At 43.6% G+C, this 22,722-nt stretch overlaps 3 protein-coding genes across 4 annotated transcripts; 1 reads left to right on the top strand and 2 right to left on the bottom strand.

Annotated features, from left to right (window-relative positions):
- Positions 1–18: 18 nt before the first annotated feature.
- On the bottom strand, positions 19–3,377 carry LOC100117427 (protein SPT2 homolog). The gene is made up of 3 exons (XM_001601620.6): positions 2,749–3,377; positions 720–2,261; positions 19–623 (listed from the first exon to the last, which is right to left on the bottom strand). Exons 1-3 carry the CDS (start codon positions 3,083–3,085, stop codon positions 313–315), a joined length of 2,190 nt encoding a protein of 729 aa, XP_001601670.1. The 5' UTR covers positions 3,086–3,377; the 3' UTR covers positions 19–312.
- A 1,099-nt stretch (positions 3,378–4,476) lies between these two features.
- Positions 4,477–10,725, top strand: LOC100680202 (serine/arginine repetitive matrix protein 2). Its single transcript, XM_003425608.4, has 6 exons — positions 4,477–5,099; positions 6,119–6,739; positions 6,922–7,762; positions 7,991–8,045; positions 8,237–8,266; positions 8,431–10,725. Exons 1-6 carry the CDS (start codon positions 4,876–4,878, stop codon positions 9,963–9,965), a joined length of 3,306 nt encoding a protein of 1,101 aa, XP_003425656.1. The 5' UTR covers positions 4,477–4,875; the 3' UTR covers positions 9,966–10,725.
- A 192-nt stretch (positions 10,726–10,917) lies between these two features.
- On the bottom strand, positions 10,918–21,250 carry LOC100117363 (leucine-rich repeat-containing protein 70). Of its 2 annotated transcripts, XM_008205369.4 has the most exons (4): positions 20,866–21,250; positions 17,987–18,118; positions 15,243–15,793; positions 10,918–14,569 (listed from the first exon to the last, which is right to left on the bottom strand). In XM_008205369.4, the coding sequence occupies exons 1-4, from the start codon at positions 20,881–20,883 to the stop codon at positions 14,050–14,052; spliced, it is 1,221 nt and encodes a 406-aa protein (XP_008203591.2). In that variant the 5' UTR covers positions 20,884–21,250; the 3' UTR covers positions 10,918–14,049. The 2 variants fall into 2 exon arrangements, with proteins under 2 accessions (XP_008203591.2, XP_031783635.1); XM_031927775.2 differs by lacking the exon at positions 17,987–18,118.
- Between the last annotated feature and the right edge of the window lie 1,472 nt (positions 21,251–22,722).

Below are 22,722 nucleotides of genomic sequence, written 5' to 3'. Positions count from 1 at the left end.
AACAGAAATCAACAGTTATATAAGATGGAAATTATGCGTATATATACATATATAATAATATAATGTAACATACATTGTTATCATCTTATAGTTTACAAGTTCGCAATTTTTTAGTATTTTTAAGTATCGGCAATACTAAAAAACTCTCTATACACCATATAATACACGAGCTATTATAATACATTTCATTAAAAAAGTGTCTTGTGAGATATCTTTGCAAAGACAAAAATTATGCAATTATAAAAATATATGTATATCTTCCGATATTCACTTTTAGATACTTTTTCATTATATACTTTATAAAAGTAATCGTTATTTTTTGCGTTTTTTCATTAACGCCTCCAGGGCCTTCTTCTTGCGTGCCTTCTCTTCATTTTCTTTTCTAATATCTTCTAGATCTTCCAAATATCCCAGTTTAGTAGAAACATATTCTTCCTTTAATTGCTGGGCAAAGTTACTTTCCATTGCAGCATCGTCTTCGTCATCCACATATTTACTCTTATCGTAACCAAATATTTCGCTAATGTACTTGCTGTAGTCTTCGCTACCGTCTTCGGGTCCATCATCAATGAAGTCATCTAGTTCTGAATCATATTCTTCGTCATCCGTATCACATATGCGCCCTATAAATTCATAAAAAAACATATTAATTCCATGTACACGATGTCTAAAATGATTTATAATCAGCAAAAAATATAAACTTTTAAAAATACACTTACGTTTATTGACTTTTAGTTTTGAGGAACTTGGTTTTCCTTTTCTCACATCCGGAGGAGGGAATTGCCGGGGCCTAACATCGGCTGGTGGAAATTGTCGTGGCCTAACATCGGCTGGTGGAAATTGTCGCGGTTTCACGTCAGCAGGTGGAAACTGTCGTGGTTTAACATCAGCTGGCGGAAATGGTCGAGACTTAACACTGTTTCCTGAAACTGGCTTGCTAGGGGTACCTTTAGATTGCGACGAAGATGGCCTGACGGGTTCTTTACCTTTGCTTCCTGATACTTTTTGAGAAGCATAACTGCTACTGGATTTGCTCTCTGTCTTACTTTTTTCCATTAGTTGTTTCTTCATCTCTTCAATCATGCGTTTTTCTTCTTCCAATTTTCTTTTTTCTTCCTCTAGCTTTCTTCGTTCTCTTGCTATATCATCTTTTTCCGACGTTTTTGAATCTACTTTTGAGAAACCATTCTTCTGGATTCCATTGCTTTTTTCTGTAGGTCTACTCGAACTGGTACTTTTTCCAGATGGTTTATTTGAGCCATTGTTTCTTTCTGCTGGTCTACCATTGACTGTATTACTTTTTTCAGAAGGCTTTTGTGCACCATTACTTCTCTCTAGAGGTTTCTGCATTCCATTACTTCTTTCTGGAGGTTTGTGCATTCCATTACTTCTTTCTGGAGGTTTCTGCATTCCATTACTTCTTTCTGGAGGTTTGTGCATTCCATTACTTCTCTCTGAAGGCTTGGCTACTTCGTTACTTCTTTCTGGAGGTCTGTGTATTCCATTACTGCGTTCTGGTGGCCTAGAGGCACTGGCACTTCTCTCAATGGGTCTATCACCCGCAGATTTCTTAGCTATAACTGGCAGTGTTTTAGAAACAGTCTTGTCTTTACTCATATCACTTGTGGACTTTGCAACATCTGTCTTTGAGATCTTTGATATAGAAGGAAGCTTAGGTCTACTGCTATCAGTTTGTGCTGGCTTTACACTGTCTGGATTCCGACTGCGCTCTTCCTTCCTTTCCCGCCACTCTTTTTCCTTTGCATATTCTCTCATCTGTTTCTTAGTCATCAGTCTCTCAGGTTCTTCCTTTTTTGGTTTAGGTTTTGGCTCGATCTTTATTGGTTCGTATTGCTTCTTCTCTGCCAATTTGAGTAGTGACGTGAAATCCATGGGTGGAGGCATTGGTTTCTTCTTGAACCGTGGCTTGTCTTCCTTTTCTGGCTCTCTTTCCCTATCTCTATCTTTATCTCTGTCATTGTTATTAGTTTCAGCATTACTGTTATGTCTATCATCAGTTTCAATATCTTTATGTTTTCTTTTTCTTTTGTGAGGTAAACTTTCCTCTAATTCTTGCTGTTTTAGTGCTTGCCTGACTCTGTCTTTTGTAGAGGCTATATCTTTTACAGTTTTCTTACCATCCTCGCTAAACAAAGGCTTTTCTGCTGGTAAATTACTATACTTATTCATTAACTTGTTATAAAATGCAGATGCCTCTTGGGAGACATAACCATAATCATCTTCGTCACATTGCGCAGGTCCTGAAATTCATATATCAATTTGTTATAAGGTTCATTATAAAAATGCTTGAAAAAAAAAATCACAAAAATACTTATCAGTACACGTACGCTGACTGTGAAGTTCATAGTCAAAGCGTTTAGTAACAATTTAAAAATATAAAATAAATAGTTTGACAACCAAAAATGGCCTTGAATTAATCTCAAGTAAGGGCTTTAAAAATAGCACATAACCTTAATCAAAGCTTTCAACGAATGATACAGCATGTTGAGATATTTCAAAAACTGCTGCAACTTTGACTGAATAAAAGAAAAAGAAGCAAAGTATCAACAGCTACTGATAGGCAGATAAGTAAACAAAGGTCTATGCAAATGAATATCTTCCGCTGAAAATATTCAGGAACAGACTCGAACTCAGCTCAGGGTATCATTCATATTGTACACACCAAGAAAACTAAAGCAGAGCCCCGAGAGCAGAATAATTAATAAAATCAAAATAACAGAAACTCACCTGCAATGGTAACAGCTGTATTCTGATTATCCACGGCATCTGCCAAGACGGACTTATTGGCTGCTTTGCAGACCTTTAAATGCTTATTGATACGACTCTGCGCCTTGTGATCCCGCAGAGCCAAAAGGTTCTCCTTCTTCCTCTTCTCCTCTTGGGCTTTCCGTTGTTCCTCCTCTTCCTTTTTCGCGAGGAACTTCTTTATGTTGTCCGAGAGTTCCCTGGTGTGTTTGCTCTCCTTCTTGGGCGCGGAGAACTTGGTCGTGTAGCAGGGCTTCGTCGACGTCAGCTGCTTCTTCTCGTTCTTCTGGGCGACACTCAGCAGTGTACCGAAATCCATGACGAATAGGTACTCTTTCGATGGCACTCGAACGTTACCCGAAGCACGATCGCTCAGGACAGTTCTGCTGCACTCGTGAGTCGTGGCATGCTATATTTACGCAGCGTGTATGCGTTCCGCGCGCACGTGCGTCGTCGACGAGAGGTGGATCACCTTTTGCTCTGCTGCTATACCTACTACTGGATGATCGAGAAACGTCGAAAGAGCAGCTGTGCACGATACACTCTGGTGTGGAAATAGGTTGGGCACGAAGGAAAATATGATATGAGACGAGTGCAGCGCTATATACTCTCACTCGCGGAATATTTTTGTTCAGTTGGTAGCGTGAGACGCGCGCGAAATTTGAATCGGCGAAACGCTGATTAAGTTAAGGGGAGGTGGGAGCTATAGCTTCGCAAATCCGCCACGGGGTATTTAGTATTTCAAATGCCAAAAAAAAACTAAAAGCCGTATTGACATTTTCTTTCGCTTGAATGATTCACTTGTATCAAACCTATGGCGCTCTGCTCATTAAATTGATGAAGTTTCAAATTAAAAAAAGTTAATAAGTAAAATTGGTGTTTGAGGTTGGCGCTGTAATCGCATAAACACGCGTAAACGCCCGCTCGTATTTCACAACTTTTACAAAAACCAAAAGTCCGATTGGTATTTTTTTTTTTCGGTAGAATGATTCACTAAACTCAACACTATGGCGCTCTGGTCTTGGTTTTTTATTGCAAGCTTTATTTAAAAAGTTATATGGAACAGAAAAACAGTGTTTTCAGTTCCCACGTTCCCTTAAGAATTTAATATGACGTGAAACTAGGAGTTGCTCTTCGTAGGATTTGATGAAAAGTAGCGTAATATACCTATACGTTTTGTACTTATTATGAGAATTTCTCATATTATGTTTGAATCTCGCGGCGCATACTTTATATATTTCGACTCGCGAAACGACTTGGTCATTTCTTCACAACAGTACAGTATCGCATTTTACAATGTAACCGCCATAAACAAATAAAAAATAGCTCTATGATGCATTTTCTAATGTGATGAGTAGGTGTTTATATAAGCCTGTAATGCAACCCCATCTATAATTTGTGTGCAAGGATATCATGTTTACGCTTATGTAACAAAGGTGTCGAAGTTGGCACTTTATTTTCTGACGTCAAGAAACCACTAGTTGTACGTTATTATTCATAATAGGAGAAGTGATCGACTTTATCACGATCTCACGTAAATAGCCGAAACAGATAAAATAATTTTCTTCGAAATGTTTTCTCGAGAACAAAATTCGCAAAAATTAAATTCGAACGCAATACATGCGTGACCGTCACGTCTGATCAAAATACCGACAACAACGCACAAACCCGACAAGCACTTATATACGCGTATTTACGTATACCTCTCCCGCAATCCGCCGCCGCCGCTACTTGGCCCAAGTTAATATGGCGGAATGAAGCTGCAATTGCAGCACGTTTCGTCGTATAGGAGTTCCGAACAAAGAAGGAACAAATTGGACGAGCCATCCGCGACTTAGTCGTCGGCGACCTCAGGATTAGACTCAAGCGGCAGCGCTTGTTCTAGCCAGTAAATTTCGTTAATACGTAAGTTGGGTGGGACATGCGAAATCGCGTTTATGCGCTCGCAATCGAGAGCACGCTTCGGGATTAGCCTATAGCTTACTTTCACTTTTTGCGTTCGCCGCCCGCGTGTGAGTTTTTTGCGCGTTAGCGGTCATTTGCTGTTTTAACGCGAACGCGTTCGCGAGTTTTGAGGTAAATAGAGAATTACATAATTACGTGTCGAGAATGACTACGGTCAGCGAGAAGAACGATGCGGATAAGGATGCCAATCAAGAGCATGAAAATGGCAATGCAGACAATCAGAATGCAGACGCTGATGTGATTCAGACTACCATCAACGAAGAGGATCTCATCGATGGACTGGATGTGGTAGACGCATGGGATGACGAGGATGAGCCCAGACGAAGGAGCTGGGATCGGACTCGAGGAAGGGAGAGGCGCACCTCCAGGTATCAGAGACTCTGGTTGATTTGCATTAATTCTTTGTATGAGTGATCATTTGTTAATTACTGTACAATGTACAAGTGCTGAAAAAATGAGAGGATGAGTGTTTTGTGTTTGAATTTGATAAAAACGTTGTGATGCTTGTTCTAATGTTGGTAATCTATTGTATTATCACAATCAAGAGATGATTCATTTGTTTGAATCAACTCAAATATGCAACAATATAAATGAACATTTTCCAATCTGCCAAATTTTGGAATTCTTGTTATATAGGCTGAGTGAAGCCTAATATATTCTGGATAGTGCACAAACAAATATTTTTATAGAACACGCAAAGTAGATCGGATAACATTTTATTTTGCATTACTTAAATGCAAAAATACTTTAAAAAATCAACTTTGCCAAAAAGGTGGATTTCCATTTATATTCTACACAAAATGCAACAAAGCACAAATACCTATAGTTATCAATTTGAACAACTCCAGCAGTTTTCTTATTTCATTACAAACATCCTTGCAGCTAAAAATATATCTACTTCATAAAGATATCGCTTTATCTACCATTTAAAATTTGTCCTCGTGAACTGTTAACACTAGATTAATTAAAGATTAGTTAATCTAACATAATTTTTCCACATCTTTTGTTAGTATAAGTAAATTCACTACTTATATGCACATATTTGTTTTTATCACTTGGCATTAGTGTTTTGAAAATAAGTTTTCAAAGAGTGCATAGTAAACCACTATAATTATTAATCTGTGATAATTCAGTACGATAATGCAAATAGTAAATAAATGTATGTATCTAATCACAACTATATCTATGTTGTGTCAATAAAAAGCCGAAAAAAAACTGCCAACCCAGCTGTTTTGTTGATCCAGCTACACAAGACATGATACCCTCAAGTGTTTACCATCAAACATGGCAAGCCAGTTTTGGACCCTATCCAGTCCCAGTTCTCCCACGTATCCCACCAACCAAATCACCCCTAAGAAACTTTCACAGACGTCGAGCATAATTGTAGGGAACGAGATCGAGACAGAGACCAACACCGGAACCACGAGCGGGAGCGTGATCGGGACAGGGATCGCAGTCGAGATCGAGACAATCACCGGAGTCGTCGTCGCTCGCGCAGCAACGAGCGTCGTCGGGAGGTGGCTCGCCGGGACCCCAACAAGTCCAGCAAGGACATAGAGCAAGACAAGATGCGCGCAAAAAAAGACACCGAGAGCAAGATCCTCGCCGAGAAAGAGAAGGCTATCAAGACACTGCTTGACTCGGACACCGTGTTGCCGCCAGGCACCGAGACCGAAGCCATTCAGAACATAGTCGACAAGAGTCAGCAACAGCTGCAGAAAGAGGAAGAGGAAGAAGACCTGCGCAAGCAGTTGAGACGCAGTCGCGAGAACAGAGCCAAGCTTCGCAGTCCTTTGCGCAACAGACTAGGCTACAGGAGGAGTCCGGAGCAGAGAAGAAGGAGTCCCCCCGATGCCAGAAGGAGGAGTCCCATCAACTACAGTCCCGAGAGAAGGAGACGTAGGAGCCCTATCCTCCTGAGTCCAGAGGAGCGACGGCGTAGAGGTAGTTATGACAGGGAGGCCAGTGCCGAGAGGAGAGAGGCGTCGAAGAGGCGACTGCGCGAACGGTAAAGCTTCTTTATTTATGGTCCATTGCTCAAACGCTCGATTGCTTTGTCTTACTATTTGCAATCAGAGTCTTTTGGGCGGTGAGGGTCTTATGTGTTATGAATACTCTGCTGCACGCACAATTTGTGTGAGAAATTCTTGTACGCAATGTAACTAAGCTTTGAGATTGTTTTGTACGTAGGGATGCGAAGTACCGTCGCAGCCGATCCCGAGAACGACGCAGTCGCAGTCTGGATCGACACCGCAGCCGCAGCCGCAGTCGCGAACGTCGTCGTCGCTCCAGCAGATCCAGCAGATCGCCCTACGAGAGCCGTCGTCGTCGCTCCCAATCCCGGAGCCCGAATCGTGCTCGACGTCGATCACCTTTCCTCAACGAACTTGTTCGTCAGTTTCAAAATGAACCATTGGGACCACCGCCCGTTGGGCCACCAGGCGGTTTACCGCCAAACTTTGGACCTCCCGCTGGTATTCACCCAGGAGCTCCACTGTCAGGAATGATGGGCCCGCCACAAGGACTTCTACCTACGCCTCAGGGAATGATGCCGGGCATGATGCCACCTGGGCGACCCATGGATCCTATGGGTCCACCCCCCTTGCACATGGGTATACCACCCAACGCTGGTGGTCCACCTCCTCCACAGTTCATGAACTACGATGGTTGCCCACCTCCGGGTCTTAATTTCGATCCTCTAAACCGGGGCCCAGACTTCGCGTCGGGCCCCATGATGTACGGTCAACCGAATCACATGCAGCCACCTGCAGTAATGCCCATGCCACAACAGCTGGGCCCATCGTCACCTCAACCGGTACCAGCACCAGGGCAGATGCAGTTTGCCCCCGTGGGATCAGCGCTGCAGTCGGCTCCACTAAAGGTACCCACGATGGTGCCAGGGCCCAAGTACTCGCCCAACGCTTCGTACAGGCCATCCAGGTCGCCGAGCGCCGATGGGCACAAGAGCTCGGGTAACAAGCGCGAGGAGCGCATGCGTACCCCTGAGCCGCCCATTATATCGGATTTCAAAGTAAATTTTTTTGTATACATGATCATTTGATGATAATAAGAAAGAATTTTTTATTGTGTATGTGCTAGTTATTTTCCGTAGCTCCGAGCGTCCGAGTAGTCATGTCGGGCGCTCGAGCGTGCAATAATGTCGCAGGCCGCTGCGAAACATATGTAAATTGTATGTTATGCGAGTGATAATTTTAGCTGGATTTACTTTACATGTGTCATTTTCTCTTCGTGTTTCCAGCAAAATGAAAAGACCAGCTTATCCAGTCTCCTGGAAGCTTCAGTTTCTACTAAAGGTGCGAATACATTTGTGACACGGAAGTAACACGTGAAACAAGTTTATTTTATTTAGTTAGATTTAAAACCGGGAAAATGATACTTTTGCGACTTATTATTAAATAATAAGTCTCGTATGCAAAAGAAATCGAAATATTTTTTTTTTTTAACCAAGGGCACGATTGATTAGTTTTTTTTTTCCTTTCTATAGATTCATCCAGCCAGTCGTCGTCGTCCAGAGGTGAGTACACTAACCTTCTACTTTCCTTTTTAGCCACTGACCTTGTTAAAAAAAACTCCAAACACCCTTACCACAAGTGAGTTCATTTCCCCGTTCATACGGGGAAATCGTACGAAGTCAATGTGAATATAATGTATAACACTTTGATCTGTCGCCGTTAACAGGATTTAAGCCCGAGATCATCCGGCATTGCGAGCGAGCGCTTCGCAATCTGCCAGCGGAAGACCCGCGGCTCAAGATGAAAGGCCGCTTTTTCTTCGATCCAGCAAAGAAACTGGCCAAATCGGACAAGTTGGAGGTAGCCTCGAACTCGATTCTGCTGCGCAGAGGTCGTACCGAGTTCCACTGGGACGAAGAGGAAAACTGCGTTGAGCAACAGGAGAACCAGAACCAACAGCTGTCAAATTTCAGCGCTGGACCACGGAAAATCACTCATCAAAAAATCTGCCAGACAGATGAAACGACGACGGAAGAAATAGGCGTTCAAACGGAAACGCAAACGAGCGACTTTGGCGGACAGGTATACCCGATGGAACTGCAACCCATACCTAAAGAGTCCAGACGGGAGCCGTCATCGATGCAGCAGCAACAGCAGCAAGATTACGACGATGGGCCGAACAGACTTCCACCACAGCAACAGCAGCAGCAACAGCAGCAGCAACAGCAACAGCAGCAACAGCAGCAGCAGCAACAACAGCAGCAGCAACAAGAGTCGCAACTACATCAGCGAAGTGGTATAGAAGACAGATTTAATAACAGCAGACCATTGGCTGACAGACTCGACTGGAGTATGCGCGAGACATTTGACCACTCTTCGAAGTTGCGCGATAGCGATGACCTGCGCTGGAGCCTTAGCAAGAATGCGTCACGCGACAGACAACAGCCGATGAACTCCTGGTCAAGGAGCTTTTCGCCTAACCGACAGATACAGCAGCCTATCGTCAGCGATCACATGCATGGCAATTTAGGTAGCGGCACAAGTATGCCACTGTCCGGCATAGATAACCTTATGAGAGGTAGTGGTAAGGATTTGCTAAGAGAAAGAATGTTATTGGACAGGGGTATGATGGATCGCGGTATGGACATGCGAGACCGGGATATGGACCTTCGTGATAGGGACATAGATCTTCGGGATAGGAAAATGGATATCCGTGACAGAGACATGGATCTAAGAAACAGAGACGTCGACTTTCGGGACAGAGAGATGGACTCTCGAGGCATGGAACCAATGTGGGAGCGTGACCGAGGGATGAATAACTCGAGGGATATCAGAGGTGGCGGAATGATGGACGCTATTGGCACTGGTGGCCGCGGAGGACTAGAGGAATTTGGAGGACGCAGAGAGCTCGAAGATTACCCTATAGGTGCACGTAGAGAGCTGGTAGATGACTACGACATGCGTAAGGGAGGCAGCAGTTTCAGCGGAACTAATGTTTTTAGCAGGAACTTGGACAGAGATCTGCCTCCAGGAAGAGAGAGTCCACCGCAAATCATAGACGACGACCCTGAGGAGCTGGAAATCATCGAGGAACGAGTCTTCGACCGAGACCAGCCATGGAAATCGAGGAATGCCACGACGAACCTCAACGTGTTCAACAACGCCAGAGGCGGTGCTGCTATGACTCGGGGTGGCATAAAGAGACCGTTCCGCGGTAGAATCGCCAATAACGTCGGTTTCAACAATCGCATGAACTTTTAAGCGTCTTGTAGGTCCTGTACTAGATCGGCGCGTTTTTTGCGCGATTATTTTTGTCCCTTTCGATTCTCTAGTTGTGGCAAGATACTTTTGTGTATCTATCGCTCTCTGTCTGTCTCTCGTTCTTAGTCGACGGGTGAATGTTTGACGAGGCGTTGGCTAAGATTATCTCGTTGTAAACGACGATCCGTTAAATACGTACTGGCTTGGAGAATTTGGAAGATTAGAGAAGCTTTAAATGTATATAGAGCAAAGTTTTTTGCAAGTGCGCGTGCGCCGCGCAACCTATATCGTTGTTGTACGATACAAAGTTGTTTTTTTTTTCTTTCATTATTATCACACTTTTTAGAAGTGACGGTGAGTCTAATCGCGCTAGTCCATACGGCGGAACTTGTTTAAAAACGAAAGTACAAGCCAAAGTTATGAGACGGAATAACGCGACGAGAGCGCCATATTGCAGTCATTTTATTTATCGTTTAACAGTGTTTTATTGCAATAGCTAACTCAAGAAATGAATTTCCTTCGGCCTTAATTTTATTTTGGCAACGATGCTATGCGAGCACTTCTTATCCTATTTTTCAGCGATGAGCTTTGGTAGTGATTTAAGTTCGCTATAAAATGATTTGACTACTTAACGAGTAACCGTGTGAAATGTACAACGAGTTTCACAAATCGCACATTATCTCGCCTTTTTTTACAAAACAATGTATAAAACTATCCATCGATTTATAATAAATTGATCATAAGGATGCAATCTGTAAAATGGTGTTTATGACTTCTTGCCCCACCCTCAATTGATGTCTTTTAAGTACATGTACAAAGATTTGGTTACTATGTATTTTTTCTTTTAGTTTCTATCATGAACTATCTTTCATTGACAAAAATTATAGCAGCATCGTAAAACTCGCAACTTGATGAAACCGTAGAAGGACATTCAGAAAGAAACGAGGCGTTATCTGGTTTTCTTTAATTAATTGGATTTATTTGTTATCATATTTCTGTTGAACATTTCAGAGCCACAATAACTAGTACATGACGGAAGGATAATCGGTGTATACATTCTCTGCTGACAATGTCAATAAAAAATACAAGCTAGGTTGGTCCTCGGTTATTATGCTGACCGAAGGCCAAGCAAAGTCTTACACAGTATGGGTCGCTGACGAGCAAGCTTGAAAAACAGGACCAAGTTCGTTCGAAATTTACTACGCTTGAAAATTACACTTGTCAAATCATCTTTCTCTCACAATACACTGCTTATTTACATTTACTATTCGATCAGAACGAAAATTTACTTTCTATCACGATAAACGTAAAGAGAAACATTGTGTGTGACTATCTATAAAAGAGGCGTTTGTATACAGATTTTACAAAGAATAAAAAAAGCTTCTTCACGATAATCTCAGTCCTCTCTTTCCTTATTCACCCGTTCTCAGCCACTTTGGCGGAAGCCTTAATGATATTTGTAATATATATATATATGTCTGCACTTATCAGCATCGAACTACAAACACGTTCGACGCGGTCATGCAATACAATGTTTTTTTTTTGGCCTTTGGTTTCGATTATATACTTTGTAATAGTTTTTCTTTTCTAATTTTCACGTCATGTCGTACTCTCCACAGAAAACAAAACGATTATATGTCTATGTACTTTCACTCATGGAAGCTTATTCGATTATTATTTCGCTCTTGTGGTCAGTGACACGAGCGATAGGGAACATTGCATAAATTGACACTCTTAAAAATTGGACTACCGTAATTATAATGCTCTCGGTTTTCTATTTATTTTTCTTGTCTCTTGCCTTTGTCTGGCGCTAACGTCATCTAACTTCTACAAGTGGTTAGACTCTAGCAACTTTGGAGCACAAGGAATATTCGGCACAACCCTCGACAAGAGTGGAATTCAAAAAGAAGCAGCATTTCATGGTTCTATAGTCTTTGGCAACATATATCGTTTATCTTCGCTTATCAAATTGATAATTTGCAAACAGTCGTAGCTCTAGACAATACGGTTCAATCGCACGTAAAGGAATAACTATACTATATACTGCACATGCAGACAAAAAACTGCAAACGATCAAAACATCTCGGAGCAATAATTTTCGAGTTCCACTCTTAAATTCTTAATTTTACTTGTGGCGAACGATCTTTCTCCCGAGTCTCGAATCGGCCTAATATGATACGTGTCGAGTTTTTCAACATTTACACAATCGAAAAAGAAAATCAATTTTTCCATTCACCCTCGAGATTCGCTTGCATAAATCCGCGGGTAAAATTTTCGAGACTCCAGGACAAAGAGCGCCTCTCGTTTTATAATTTGTGGCTTTTCTCATTTTTACATAACAAATGCTCGTTGAAACACACGACACCTTATAGCTGTATAAAACACTATAGAAGAAACTCTGAAAAATATTATAATGAACTGTATCGGTTTCACACACAGTGTATATAATGAAATGTACATCGCGGTATGGGATAAAAAGTGCAAAGTATATCATATCTTCGTTATTGTATATAAGTTTTATAACAATGTATCGAGTACTTTCTTTTTCTTTCTCTTACGTTTTCTTTCATTTTTTTTTTCTTCGTCGAGATCAATATGTAAAGAGATAGCGCGAATATGTATGTATATATGTATATACTATATGCATAGGCAAACTTATGCGAAGCGTTATACTTTATTTTTTCGTCGTTAAAAGTTCGCACTATATACTATATGTGCAGCCTGCGTATCAGGCGTACGTCCGTTTTATATTTTTCGAGATATATATCGAAAGTGCGAATACAGCACATCAGGCCAAGCTACGCAGAGAGTTTTTATTTATATGTACTTTCATATAGTTGTATACATCACTTGCATAAGCGAAATAATCGTAACGCCCTTTTACAAACTAAAGCTTCAACTCGGATATAGACTTTTGAATAAATTAATGGAGTGTATGTCAAGATTGGAAATTGGTTATTTCAACATTCAAGAATTTCTAAGTTCAAAAAGAAACGATTCAACAACCTTACATACGCCTACACGTCTTAGAAGCTACGGTTTACTTTCAGTAAGTTTCGAAACCTTAAAAACAGTTTTTAGCACACGATATCGCGCTCGCCGGACGATTCGATCAATGACCGGCGATCAACGCGTTTGTATATATATATATATATCATTGTATTTTTTGTTTTCTTTAAAAGCTCATTGAGTGAGTTTCGATATACGATATGTATATGCGCGTTATACCATTATTTTTTGTCGTTTCATCCTTATACAATAGTACTTTCGTCATCTTCTCCTGTTAACTGTATATACCTTTCGCTATAGTAAGTAGTAGTAGTGTAGATGTAGTCGGCCATAAGACAGATCGTCTCAATTCTATACTCGGGTCGTTGTACCCTGAACTTTCTTATTGTTAATACTTTCGTTCGTTCATTTTTGTTTGAGTATATTATACTTTCATTTGTTAGTCTTAATAATTATCGTCTCTTTGGACCTTTTTCATAATGTGTATACCCTTGGAATATATAACATCGGATCTGAACAACGAAAGAGCCAAGGAACTCATATATATAATTTGGTATACTTTCTCAGTTCTCGCAATAAAGTATAGCTTTGGATTTCAACATCTTATTTTTACACGTAAACGTAGGTAAAGAATCGTTTGCCAACAGCGTCCTTATAACATTCGGTTAAAGCTCTCTGGATTAAATATAGAATAATTATCAAATACGACGATATAATAAACAGTCCACTTTTCAGAACATATCGAAATCCCGTACGTTATATACCGTTAGAACGTAATTCGATTGAAACAAAAAAAGAAAGAAAAAACGCGCGAAACAGGTCTCCCCCGTTGCAATTACGCGAAATCAGTAGTACAGCAGTACGTGGGAGGCGACGGCGCGCTGTACAAAGCGGCGAGTCAAACGAGAGAGGAAACGCGCAAACAACATCGGCCAATAACGAGATCGACCGGATGATTTCCGCAATCAAGAGACGCATACAAAATTTGCACAACCTTAGAGTCGATATATATATATATATATACGTATACGTGTACGCGGCTATATATACTCGAATAGAAAAGCCTCGTCAGAATCTAGAGGAGCAAGCCCAGCCTCCTAGACATGCCCATAAAGCCAATGACGAGGGCGAAGCATAGCCTGTTCGATCTGACGCTGACGCCGGAGCCGTAATTATCCTTGGTAAGCCTGTCGTGACAGCTGGCGATGGATTCGAGATCGACGACGCTCATGGGCTTGCCGTTGAACTCGGCCGTGGATATGCAGAAGTTGTGCCGGCGGAACTCGTCTACGCTGCCGTTCACGAAGTCGCTCTCGAGCACCAGGTGGATCTGACAGTCGCAGGGAAAGTGGTTCTCCTCGGTGCTGATGCGGTTCACCCGGAACGAGGCGTCCCCGTACTTCGGGGCCTTGAGCACGTGGTTCTTGTGGAAGTGGAGCACGTTGATGGAGAAGTTCGAGGCCAGGTGGAACTCCTCGATCGCGTCGATCTTGTTGCTCACGATGTTCAGCTGGTCGATGTGCTCGAGGCCGAAGAAGGCGTCCTTGTGGATGACGCCCAGGTCCGACGTCTGGATCAGCAGGTGGTTAACGTTCCTGCAAGTATAGCGGCAAAGCTTTTATTCGGATATATTTCACGCGCGGGTTGTAAGCACGCAGTCCAATTCCCGCGTAATGCCGTAAAATCCGGCGCAATGCTGCAGACAGGCGAGACTCGTCATTCGACTTTTGATAGAGTTCCGCGGCAAGTCTCGCGCGCGTCTACTCTATAGCACATAACCGAGGACAAAGTAGTCGTCGCTCTCGAGGCTCTTTACAGGCATCGCGCAGCAGCAGCTCGTCGTCGTCGTCGTCGTCGCTGCCGTCCCATCAAAACACAGCTGCGCTCTCTCCTCGCTGTATTAGCTTGTAGCTGGGCGTGTACAGGTGCTATAGCTAGACTTTGCCAAAGTCCTCGTATGTGCTGTGTGTGCAGTGCCGTCGTCGTCTCCGCGCGGCTGCTGTTAACCCCGTTAAAGCGGATAAACTCGCTCGCGGAAGGAGATGGGGGAGAATAAAAGTGCCGCGACGCGAAAGCTCTCTGCTGTACACGAGGCTTGTAAAGCGCGTTAGTTCGGAAAGGGCCTTTTATTGGGCTGTTTGACGAGGGATTTTCGGTGCTGGGAGTGGATCTTCCCTCGACCGCATATATGGTGTAATCGGGAAAGTAAGTTTTCATTGCCCTTGTTAGATCCTGGCGAGCGTAGGATAATGAACGTGCAATACTCACTTGAGTCCTCGGAAGGTGTAGGGCTTGACGCCCTCGAGATCCATGAAGGTCATCTTGAGCTGTCCGACCTGCTCGAGTCCGTTGAAGGCGTCGGGCTCGATGCTCTTGATACCCCCGGGGAGCACGAGGTGGCCGACGTAGGTCAACCCGGAGAAGGCGTGGCTGTGTATGCTCTTGAGCGGATTGTTGCTCAGGACGATTATGCCGATGTGCGAGCTACCGGCGAACGCGTTCGCCTTGATGTGGGCTATCTTGTTGTGGGAGAGGACGATACCGCTGACGTTCTGCAGAGCCGCGAAGGAGAACTCGCCGATGTAGGAGAGCGGCGTGTACTGGATGGATAAAGCGAGAAGCTTGTTCAGACCGCGGAAGGCGAAGGGCCGTATCTCCTGGATGACGTTGCCGTCGAGGTAGAGCTTCTTCAGGTGGCGCAGCTGAGAGAACGCGTCGTTGCGGATGGTGCCGAACTCGTTCTTCGACAAGGACAACTCCTCCAGATTCGAGGGCAGACTAGTCGGTATGTCGCGCAGACCGCCTGTGTTGCAGAGGATCTGAAAGTTCAGCGATCTGCTTGTATGGGTTTTTTCGAAGCGATTTTTTCCTCGATTTCATCGCTTACGCGCGCGCGCGCGCGCGCGTTATAAATTTCAAAGCAATCGCAGTTTCGAACTTTCGATGTATATAGTTCGAAAAGTACGGATTTGCGAGGGGGAAACGGCTGAAAAGTTTCGAATTAATATTTGTAGAGCCGCGGAAGCGACGCCTCTCTCTCTCTCTCTCTTTCACTCGTTTCGTGTTTAGAAACTTAATCTAAATTTTAAAAATGCACGTCCCACCGATATCGAAACCGCGAGGCTGATGGGGAGTCGAAGCAATCTAAATTTGATTTCGGTTAAACTGCAGCAGCGCGACCATCACCGATTCGAATTTAATTTGAGCGGAAGGACTATTTTTTCTCTGGCAGCGGATTATACTTTATTCGAGTTCGAAGTAACTCGATTATTCGAAACGAAAAATATTCGCGGCCCATCTAGTTCTATCGATGTAGAGATCGTTAGTTTCGCGCTGTTGAAAATAATTATAAAAAGATTTCGGATTTTTAAAATCTATTCGGATATAGACGTGTATAGTGGCTCGTTCTCTAGTTGCGTGTCTCTCTCTCTCTTGTTATTGGCTCAAAAAAGTCAAGCTCGTGTTCCCTCAGCTTTTTCGCAAAGATTCTCGTCGAGAGAGGACGCGCTGAGAATTACCTTTTGAAAGCGAGCTTCCAGGGGAAAAAGGCTTTGCGGTACTGTTGTTGTTGCTCCGTGTGAAATAAAATAACGCGACGACTCTAAAAATAAACTTATCCCAGCGTAATATCCCTTATATATAAAATTCTATATTTAACCGCGTCTTTGTTGAAACATAGCAGACTTAATTATTCCAAAGATTAATTAACGTCGCGTTTTATCTCGGCTCCACAACACGGGGATGAACTTTTGCGGAAAACAATGGCTACGCGCGAGTAGTCAATTTCGAAATTGCGTTTGAAAGATGCCTCCACCGCGTTCAAAGGAAGCTGCAGCAGTATATATATATATATATATATGTGTATACAGAACGTCGGTATTATTTGATCTCGTCTATAGTGACACGAGCGATGATAACGTTTTCCCATTTCGATGATAGCTCGCGCGATTCCATATTGATATTTCAGTCGAATACAAACCCTCCGAACGTTTACATCGTTGACGTTGTACATACGCGACATTCATCCGCTGAATTAAATTCGGTTATTACGCAAAACAACCTGCAATACCTTCTCTCTCTCTCTCTCTCTCTCTCTCTCTCTCTCTCTCTCTCTCGATGCCATTATTACGATAATGACGTCGCTGCGAAATTCCCGGATTTAGCGACGTAATGTAAATGTTAAAAATTGGACTATTTCTTTATAACCGACAGATATAATCAAAGCCTCAACCGAAACACGATATCATACTCGCCTAAACCAGATTGTTTGATAAGTACTCGATACTGTAATAATACACTACCGGCGCGGCAGCGCTTGTATCGATTCAATTATATGAATTAATAACAATAGGCGCGCGTCCATTATTCATGCCCCGCAAGCGCTTGATTAAACCGTTCGATTCGCGAGCGTAATATACAATAAGGAAATTAATCGCAATTGGACGTGCGTGTGTATGAATATATTTGTTACAGCGAAGATTAGACGAGCTTTATTTCCGAAGCTTTTTACGAATTCACGACACTATCTCCTTTTAAAAAAGCTGCAGCGCAAGGGCGCAATCAGGGGGGGGGGAGCCGTCAAAACAAACACGCACACTTACAGAGACACACGTTTAAACTCGAGAAGCTTACGTCAAAGGAGCTTAACAATATATTTAATGAGAGCGTTTCGAAATTGCTCGCTCGCAGAGAGATGCCAGTCCCGCTTAATCCAGGCTCATTCCCCGCTCGCTCGTGCTGTATACGTAAAAATAGAGCTTTTTTAAAGTAATAACGACACAGACACTGCTGCAGCAGCCTCCTTTGTTTCGACAGCGTAGCTTTTACATTTTCGCGGATATCAGAAAAAATGTCGCACCTACCGCGATAAAAACCGAAAGCTCGCGCAAATATAACTGTATAGCGTAGGAAGCCGTTGAAACGAATGAAATATTCCATGCGGCCCGTACATTTTTGAATGTATGTTTATGTATATAAAAAAGGGCATGTGTATACACGCGAGAAAGCCGTACCTGGGTGTTTGAGAGACACATGCATTGCGGTATGCACCAGTCCAATGTTTTTGTGGCGGCTGTAGTGATATTTCCCCGTGCGGCGCGTGGCAAACTTACCAGAGCCAAGCATAGCGTGTAACAAATCCAGATCTGCAACACGATAAAGAAAAGTTGTCCGCGTTATACATATATATATATATGCACTTCCTTTCACACCACTTCTCTCTCACTCGCTCTCGCTCTACAGATATATATATACTCGCTCTATCGGGGGATTAAAGCGCAACTTTTTGAATTCGCGAATACGAGCTTTGCTTATTAAGCCCCGGGTATTTAAGTACGTTTTACTTTTTTTTTTAAAGGTAGATTAACTTTTATATAAATAATATAGTAAGCTTGCGTTATACATGAGAGAGAGAGAGAGTAGGGTCCGCGTCTGGGCTCATTCATAAATTTCCATCCGGAAGTTTTGCGCTTGCTAACGAGGTATAAAAAGCAATCTTCGCCGAGTTCCCGAAAGTAGTCCTAATTTACCGAATTCTTCAACTTTTCCTCGGCCTAACTACGCATACATCCATGATCGGCCCAACAAGTACAGGCTTGGATAGCAACTCCAACAAAACTATATATATATATACACGGCGACATTTTTAGCTCTCGCGCATGAATAACCAAAATAGTCCGAAATCGCAAAATAATGCACTGGTCCGCGTGTACGCATATACCTATATGTATGTACATACAGCGAGCCGAAGCCAGAAAACACGCATATATACATATAGACACGCGTGTAGGTCTATAATACAAAATGCATGAATATTGAATAAACATGACTGCATTGTGATGCGGCGGTGTACACTCTATACGGCGCGTCGGCCCTCTCTCTCGTGTGTGCGAGCTGCATCGTCAATATTTTCGGTTTACGAGATAGCGGATCACGTGTATGTGCGGCGCGCAGGCAAAAAGTCGAGCGGCTATAGGTGCGTATATTGAAATTTACGACGGACGGCCTCCTCTCTCTCTCTCTGCGTACGTATAATACCTAAATACACCGGCTATATGCTGTAGATGAAGATACGGGGGAAAAAAAAAAAAATTAATGGCGGGAAATTCAATTTCGAACGATCGAGCGCTTTTATCGAGCTTTCTATTTTGGATTTTAAAAAGTATAAAGCGAGCTCTCGAGTGCGGGAGATTAATTTCTGCGCTTGCGGTTCGGTACAATCATCCGTGAGCGCGGCCAGACAGAGCTTATTATATTTTAACGCAATTAAACGATCCTCGCGCACGCGACTGTGTGGCTTTGAGGAAGCTCCGATATAATATACCGCGTACATATACGCTTGAAAATTCCGCGCTCGGCAGCGCGTTAATTCGAGTTAAATTTTACTCCTCGCCCTCGCTCAATTATTGTTATTATAAGCGAGACAGCTCGTCCTCTCTATACCGTATATAATCGTCGCGTAAAACGAAACTCCTTATCGCATCAGGAAAAAAGCAGAAAACAATTTTTCCGAAGACGAATATAATGGATAAATTGCCTCTTATAAAGTTACAAGCACGCGCGCACATATAACCGGCGGCGTTTTTCCATCAATGTCACGACGGCACGGCCGTGTGCAGTTATATTAAAAACTTCTTGATTTCGCGCGACACAATGCGCGCGGGCGGCGTATAATGGAGCAACTAAAACTTACAATGCCGGGGGAGAATTCTTATCTCGGGGCCTTTGTATATAAATATCATCGCGCGCTTGTGCGCGCGGAGAAGCGGCAAATTGAAAAGCTCTGTGTGTGTGTGTGTGTTTTTTATTGAACGAACAATGTTAGGGGATATATCGGATTAATTATCGAACGAGAGTTATAACGCGGCTTTGTTCGCGCTTTTTCTTTTGTTGAAGATAATTACGCTCCGTATCGTACCATAATACACGTGTGTGGAACAAATTGAATTTCCTAGTACGAATCTCTGTTAATCATTCCGATTGAATAACGCATAGCGCACTTTTGCCGCGCGACGGTTCGACGTTCAAATTTCATCGAAATGACTGCTGAATGTTGAAAAATTCATCAAACGTCAATCAATCACACAAAAGCTCGCGCTATCGATCCTCATTAAGCACACACGACAAAACTGAATATAAAATCAAAAGCACGCCGTGTAAAATCCCAGCGGTAAGTACATCCATCCGCGCGCAGTACACGCAGCAGTAGAGACAGGAAATTTCCTCTCCGGCACGCGAGTCTCATTCAAAGCGTGCCGCGAGACGTGACGGGGGGGGGGGGGGGGGGAGAAAAATTCATTTCACCGCGCCTCTCGCGCTTTATACAACTTAACGACCGGTGTTAACCATCAGCGCGACGCTTAAATTTCATCGTCCTACTACTCGAGCTTTTGATGCATCGTTGAGTTGAGAGAAGAGAGAGAAAAAAAAATCAATGTCCCTCTTGAAATACGCGCTTCTATATTCACTCGAGAGCTGAACTCGTACGGTGATACGCGTACGTCGTCGCGGTTTCCATCATCAAAACGCTCCGAGCGAGCGCGCGGAAAAGTAGGAAAAACAACGTATATACTTGTAAGAGAAGCCGAAGAAGTAGAGGAAGCTTCTCTCTCGAGCCAAAGCAGTGTGAGCCCCGGATCGCATAGACGCACGCGAGGCACGTACAGACGACGGGGGGGCAGCGGAGCTCCTGCAAATCCAGTGGGGATATACACCTATATAGATATATACGCGCGTGTGTGTGTGTGCGAGAGAGCTGCTCAAGAGGGTATATACGTATAGACACACACACACACGCACACACAGAGGTCCTGGTTCTCTGCGACGAGGAGAGAGAGAGAGAGAGAGAGAGAGAATTCGGCGGTGCGCGTTATGTAAATACGAGCATTTGTACCTGCGCTCTGCGATACATCAATCCCGAAATTTGTAGGGCGCATGCCTCGGCATCCGGCGACTCTGTTATACTCCTTGCAGCTGCACGCCGGTAAAACAATTGCGTTATGCGCCGACTGTACCCGAGCTTTTCTTTCGTATTTCGATCGAGGCTCGATATTTCCGACAATGTTTATGTTATACAAGCAGCGCGATCGATCGAGATCCGAGATCGTTGATAGAGTAACGGGCACTTTTAATTCGATCGAGCGCAGAGTTTGAGTATAAGAGAGAAAGAGAAAAACAGCTCGCGGCAGATTGGTGAATCCGGGTGAAAAAAGCTCCGGCGAAGTAAGAGTACAGGCGCGTCAAGCTCGCGCGCGGGCTTCAGGTACACTGAGACTATACTATCTCGCGCGGCGGCGGCGGCGGCCGGGCTCTCCCTCTCCGTAGCAGCGGCAGCGGTAGCTCGCCGGGGACGTGAGCTTGCGCGAGCAGTTCTCGGGCTTTATTTCAGAGCGGCGGCGGCGGCGGCCGCCGTTGTGCGCAAGCTCATAATTATTCTGGCCGTTCGCGTATCGGGAATGAACCTTATTAGCGGCCGACGATCGAGGCCCTCCTCTTCTTCTTCTTCTTCTTCTTCTACTTCTTTTGGGGCTAGCTTGGGGGAGAGAGCTTGCGGCTGAGCTTGCGCTCCTGCAGTAGCCTTTCTTTCCGTCTGTCGCAATTTCGCTCTTTCTCTCTCTCTCTCTCTGTATAGGAGAAGCTGCGACGGAAAAGGGAGGAGCACTGCTCTGGTAGACAGAGAGAGAGGGATAAGGATAGAGAGCGAGATAATTAAGTCTGTAGTCTACTGGTACAGCGCGACGGACGAGCTGAATGAGCAAACGCGCGCGCAGTACGCAGGACACACGGAATTTGAATAGCTGCGAAATTGCTGCATAGAATAGCACACCAGTGTGTGTATTATGGTATAGATTATTGCCGGGGACGAGAGACGACGTTTACGGATTTTGATGCGTATGCAAATTGAAAGCTCCGCGGCTTATGGCTGTTTGAAATAAACGGCCTGTTGCTACACGTTCCGAGAGAGCTTTGCAAAACGAGAGCGATTGTTGTTCTCGCGTGAAAAAAAAAAAAAAGCTGCCCTAATTGTGATTTTCGGGTGAAAACACTAGATGCAATTATTGTCAGCTTTTGTTGCATACACTATACGTACGGATAGGACGTCGACGCGTTGAATTTTCCCACGATATATATATATATATACGATGACGTGTGCACACACCGCGCGTTCGGTTCTCTCTCTCTCTCGAAATTCGCTTAATTGCGCGAAAATTTCATCCCCTCGCACGCGCTCTTTCTCTCGGCACTGCGGAGGATTTAACGTTTCGACACCTCCTGCCTGAGATTATTTTTACTCTTTTTTTTGGCATAATGAAATGGAACGAGAGATTGTATATACGTGTGGCGAAAAAAAGCTCGTGTATCGCATGCGCGAGACAAAAAATTGATACGATACGCCGGGCGAATGACACGTGGTATAAATTCCCGGGGACACGAGAACGAATGGCTGATGTGTAATGTAAAACAGCGTATACGAAGAGAGCCATCACTGCAGTTTTAAATATAAACACAGTGCAGGGGAGCTTACAACGTCGCTTTTAAATGATAAATTTGGATATACTCGCGCGTCTGTGTCGAATATTGAAAAACGGAAACGTATATGTGTACGTATGTACATACTCGACGCGGTTCTGAAATTTATCCTCCAAATCAGAGATATCATCATCGCGATCAGTATATATATACGCGACCGCAGCGTTTCACCGCGATATGTAAAAAAAAAAAACAAAGGTGCGAAAAAAGCGACCAGCGC

This window comes from Nasonia vitripennis, chromosome 3 (assembly GCF_009193385.2).
Source record: "Nasonia vitripennis strain AsymCx chromosome 3, Nvit_psr_1.1, whole genome shotgun sequence".
NCBI lineage: Eukaryota > Metazoa > Arthropoda > Insecta > Hymenoptera > Pteromalidae > Nasonia > Nasonia vitripennis.
The sequence above is the reverse complement of the archived record's forward strand: the minus strand, read 5'-3'. Positions and strand labels throughout refer to the sequence as shown.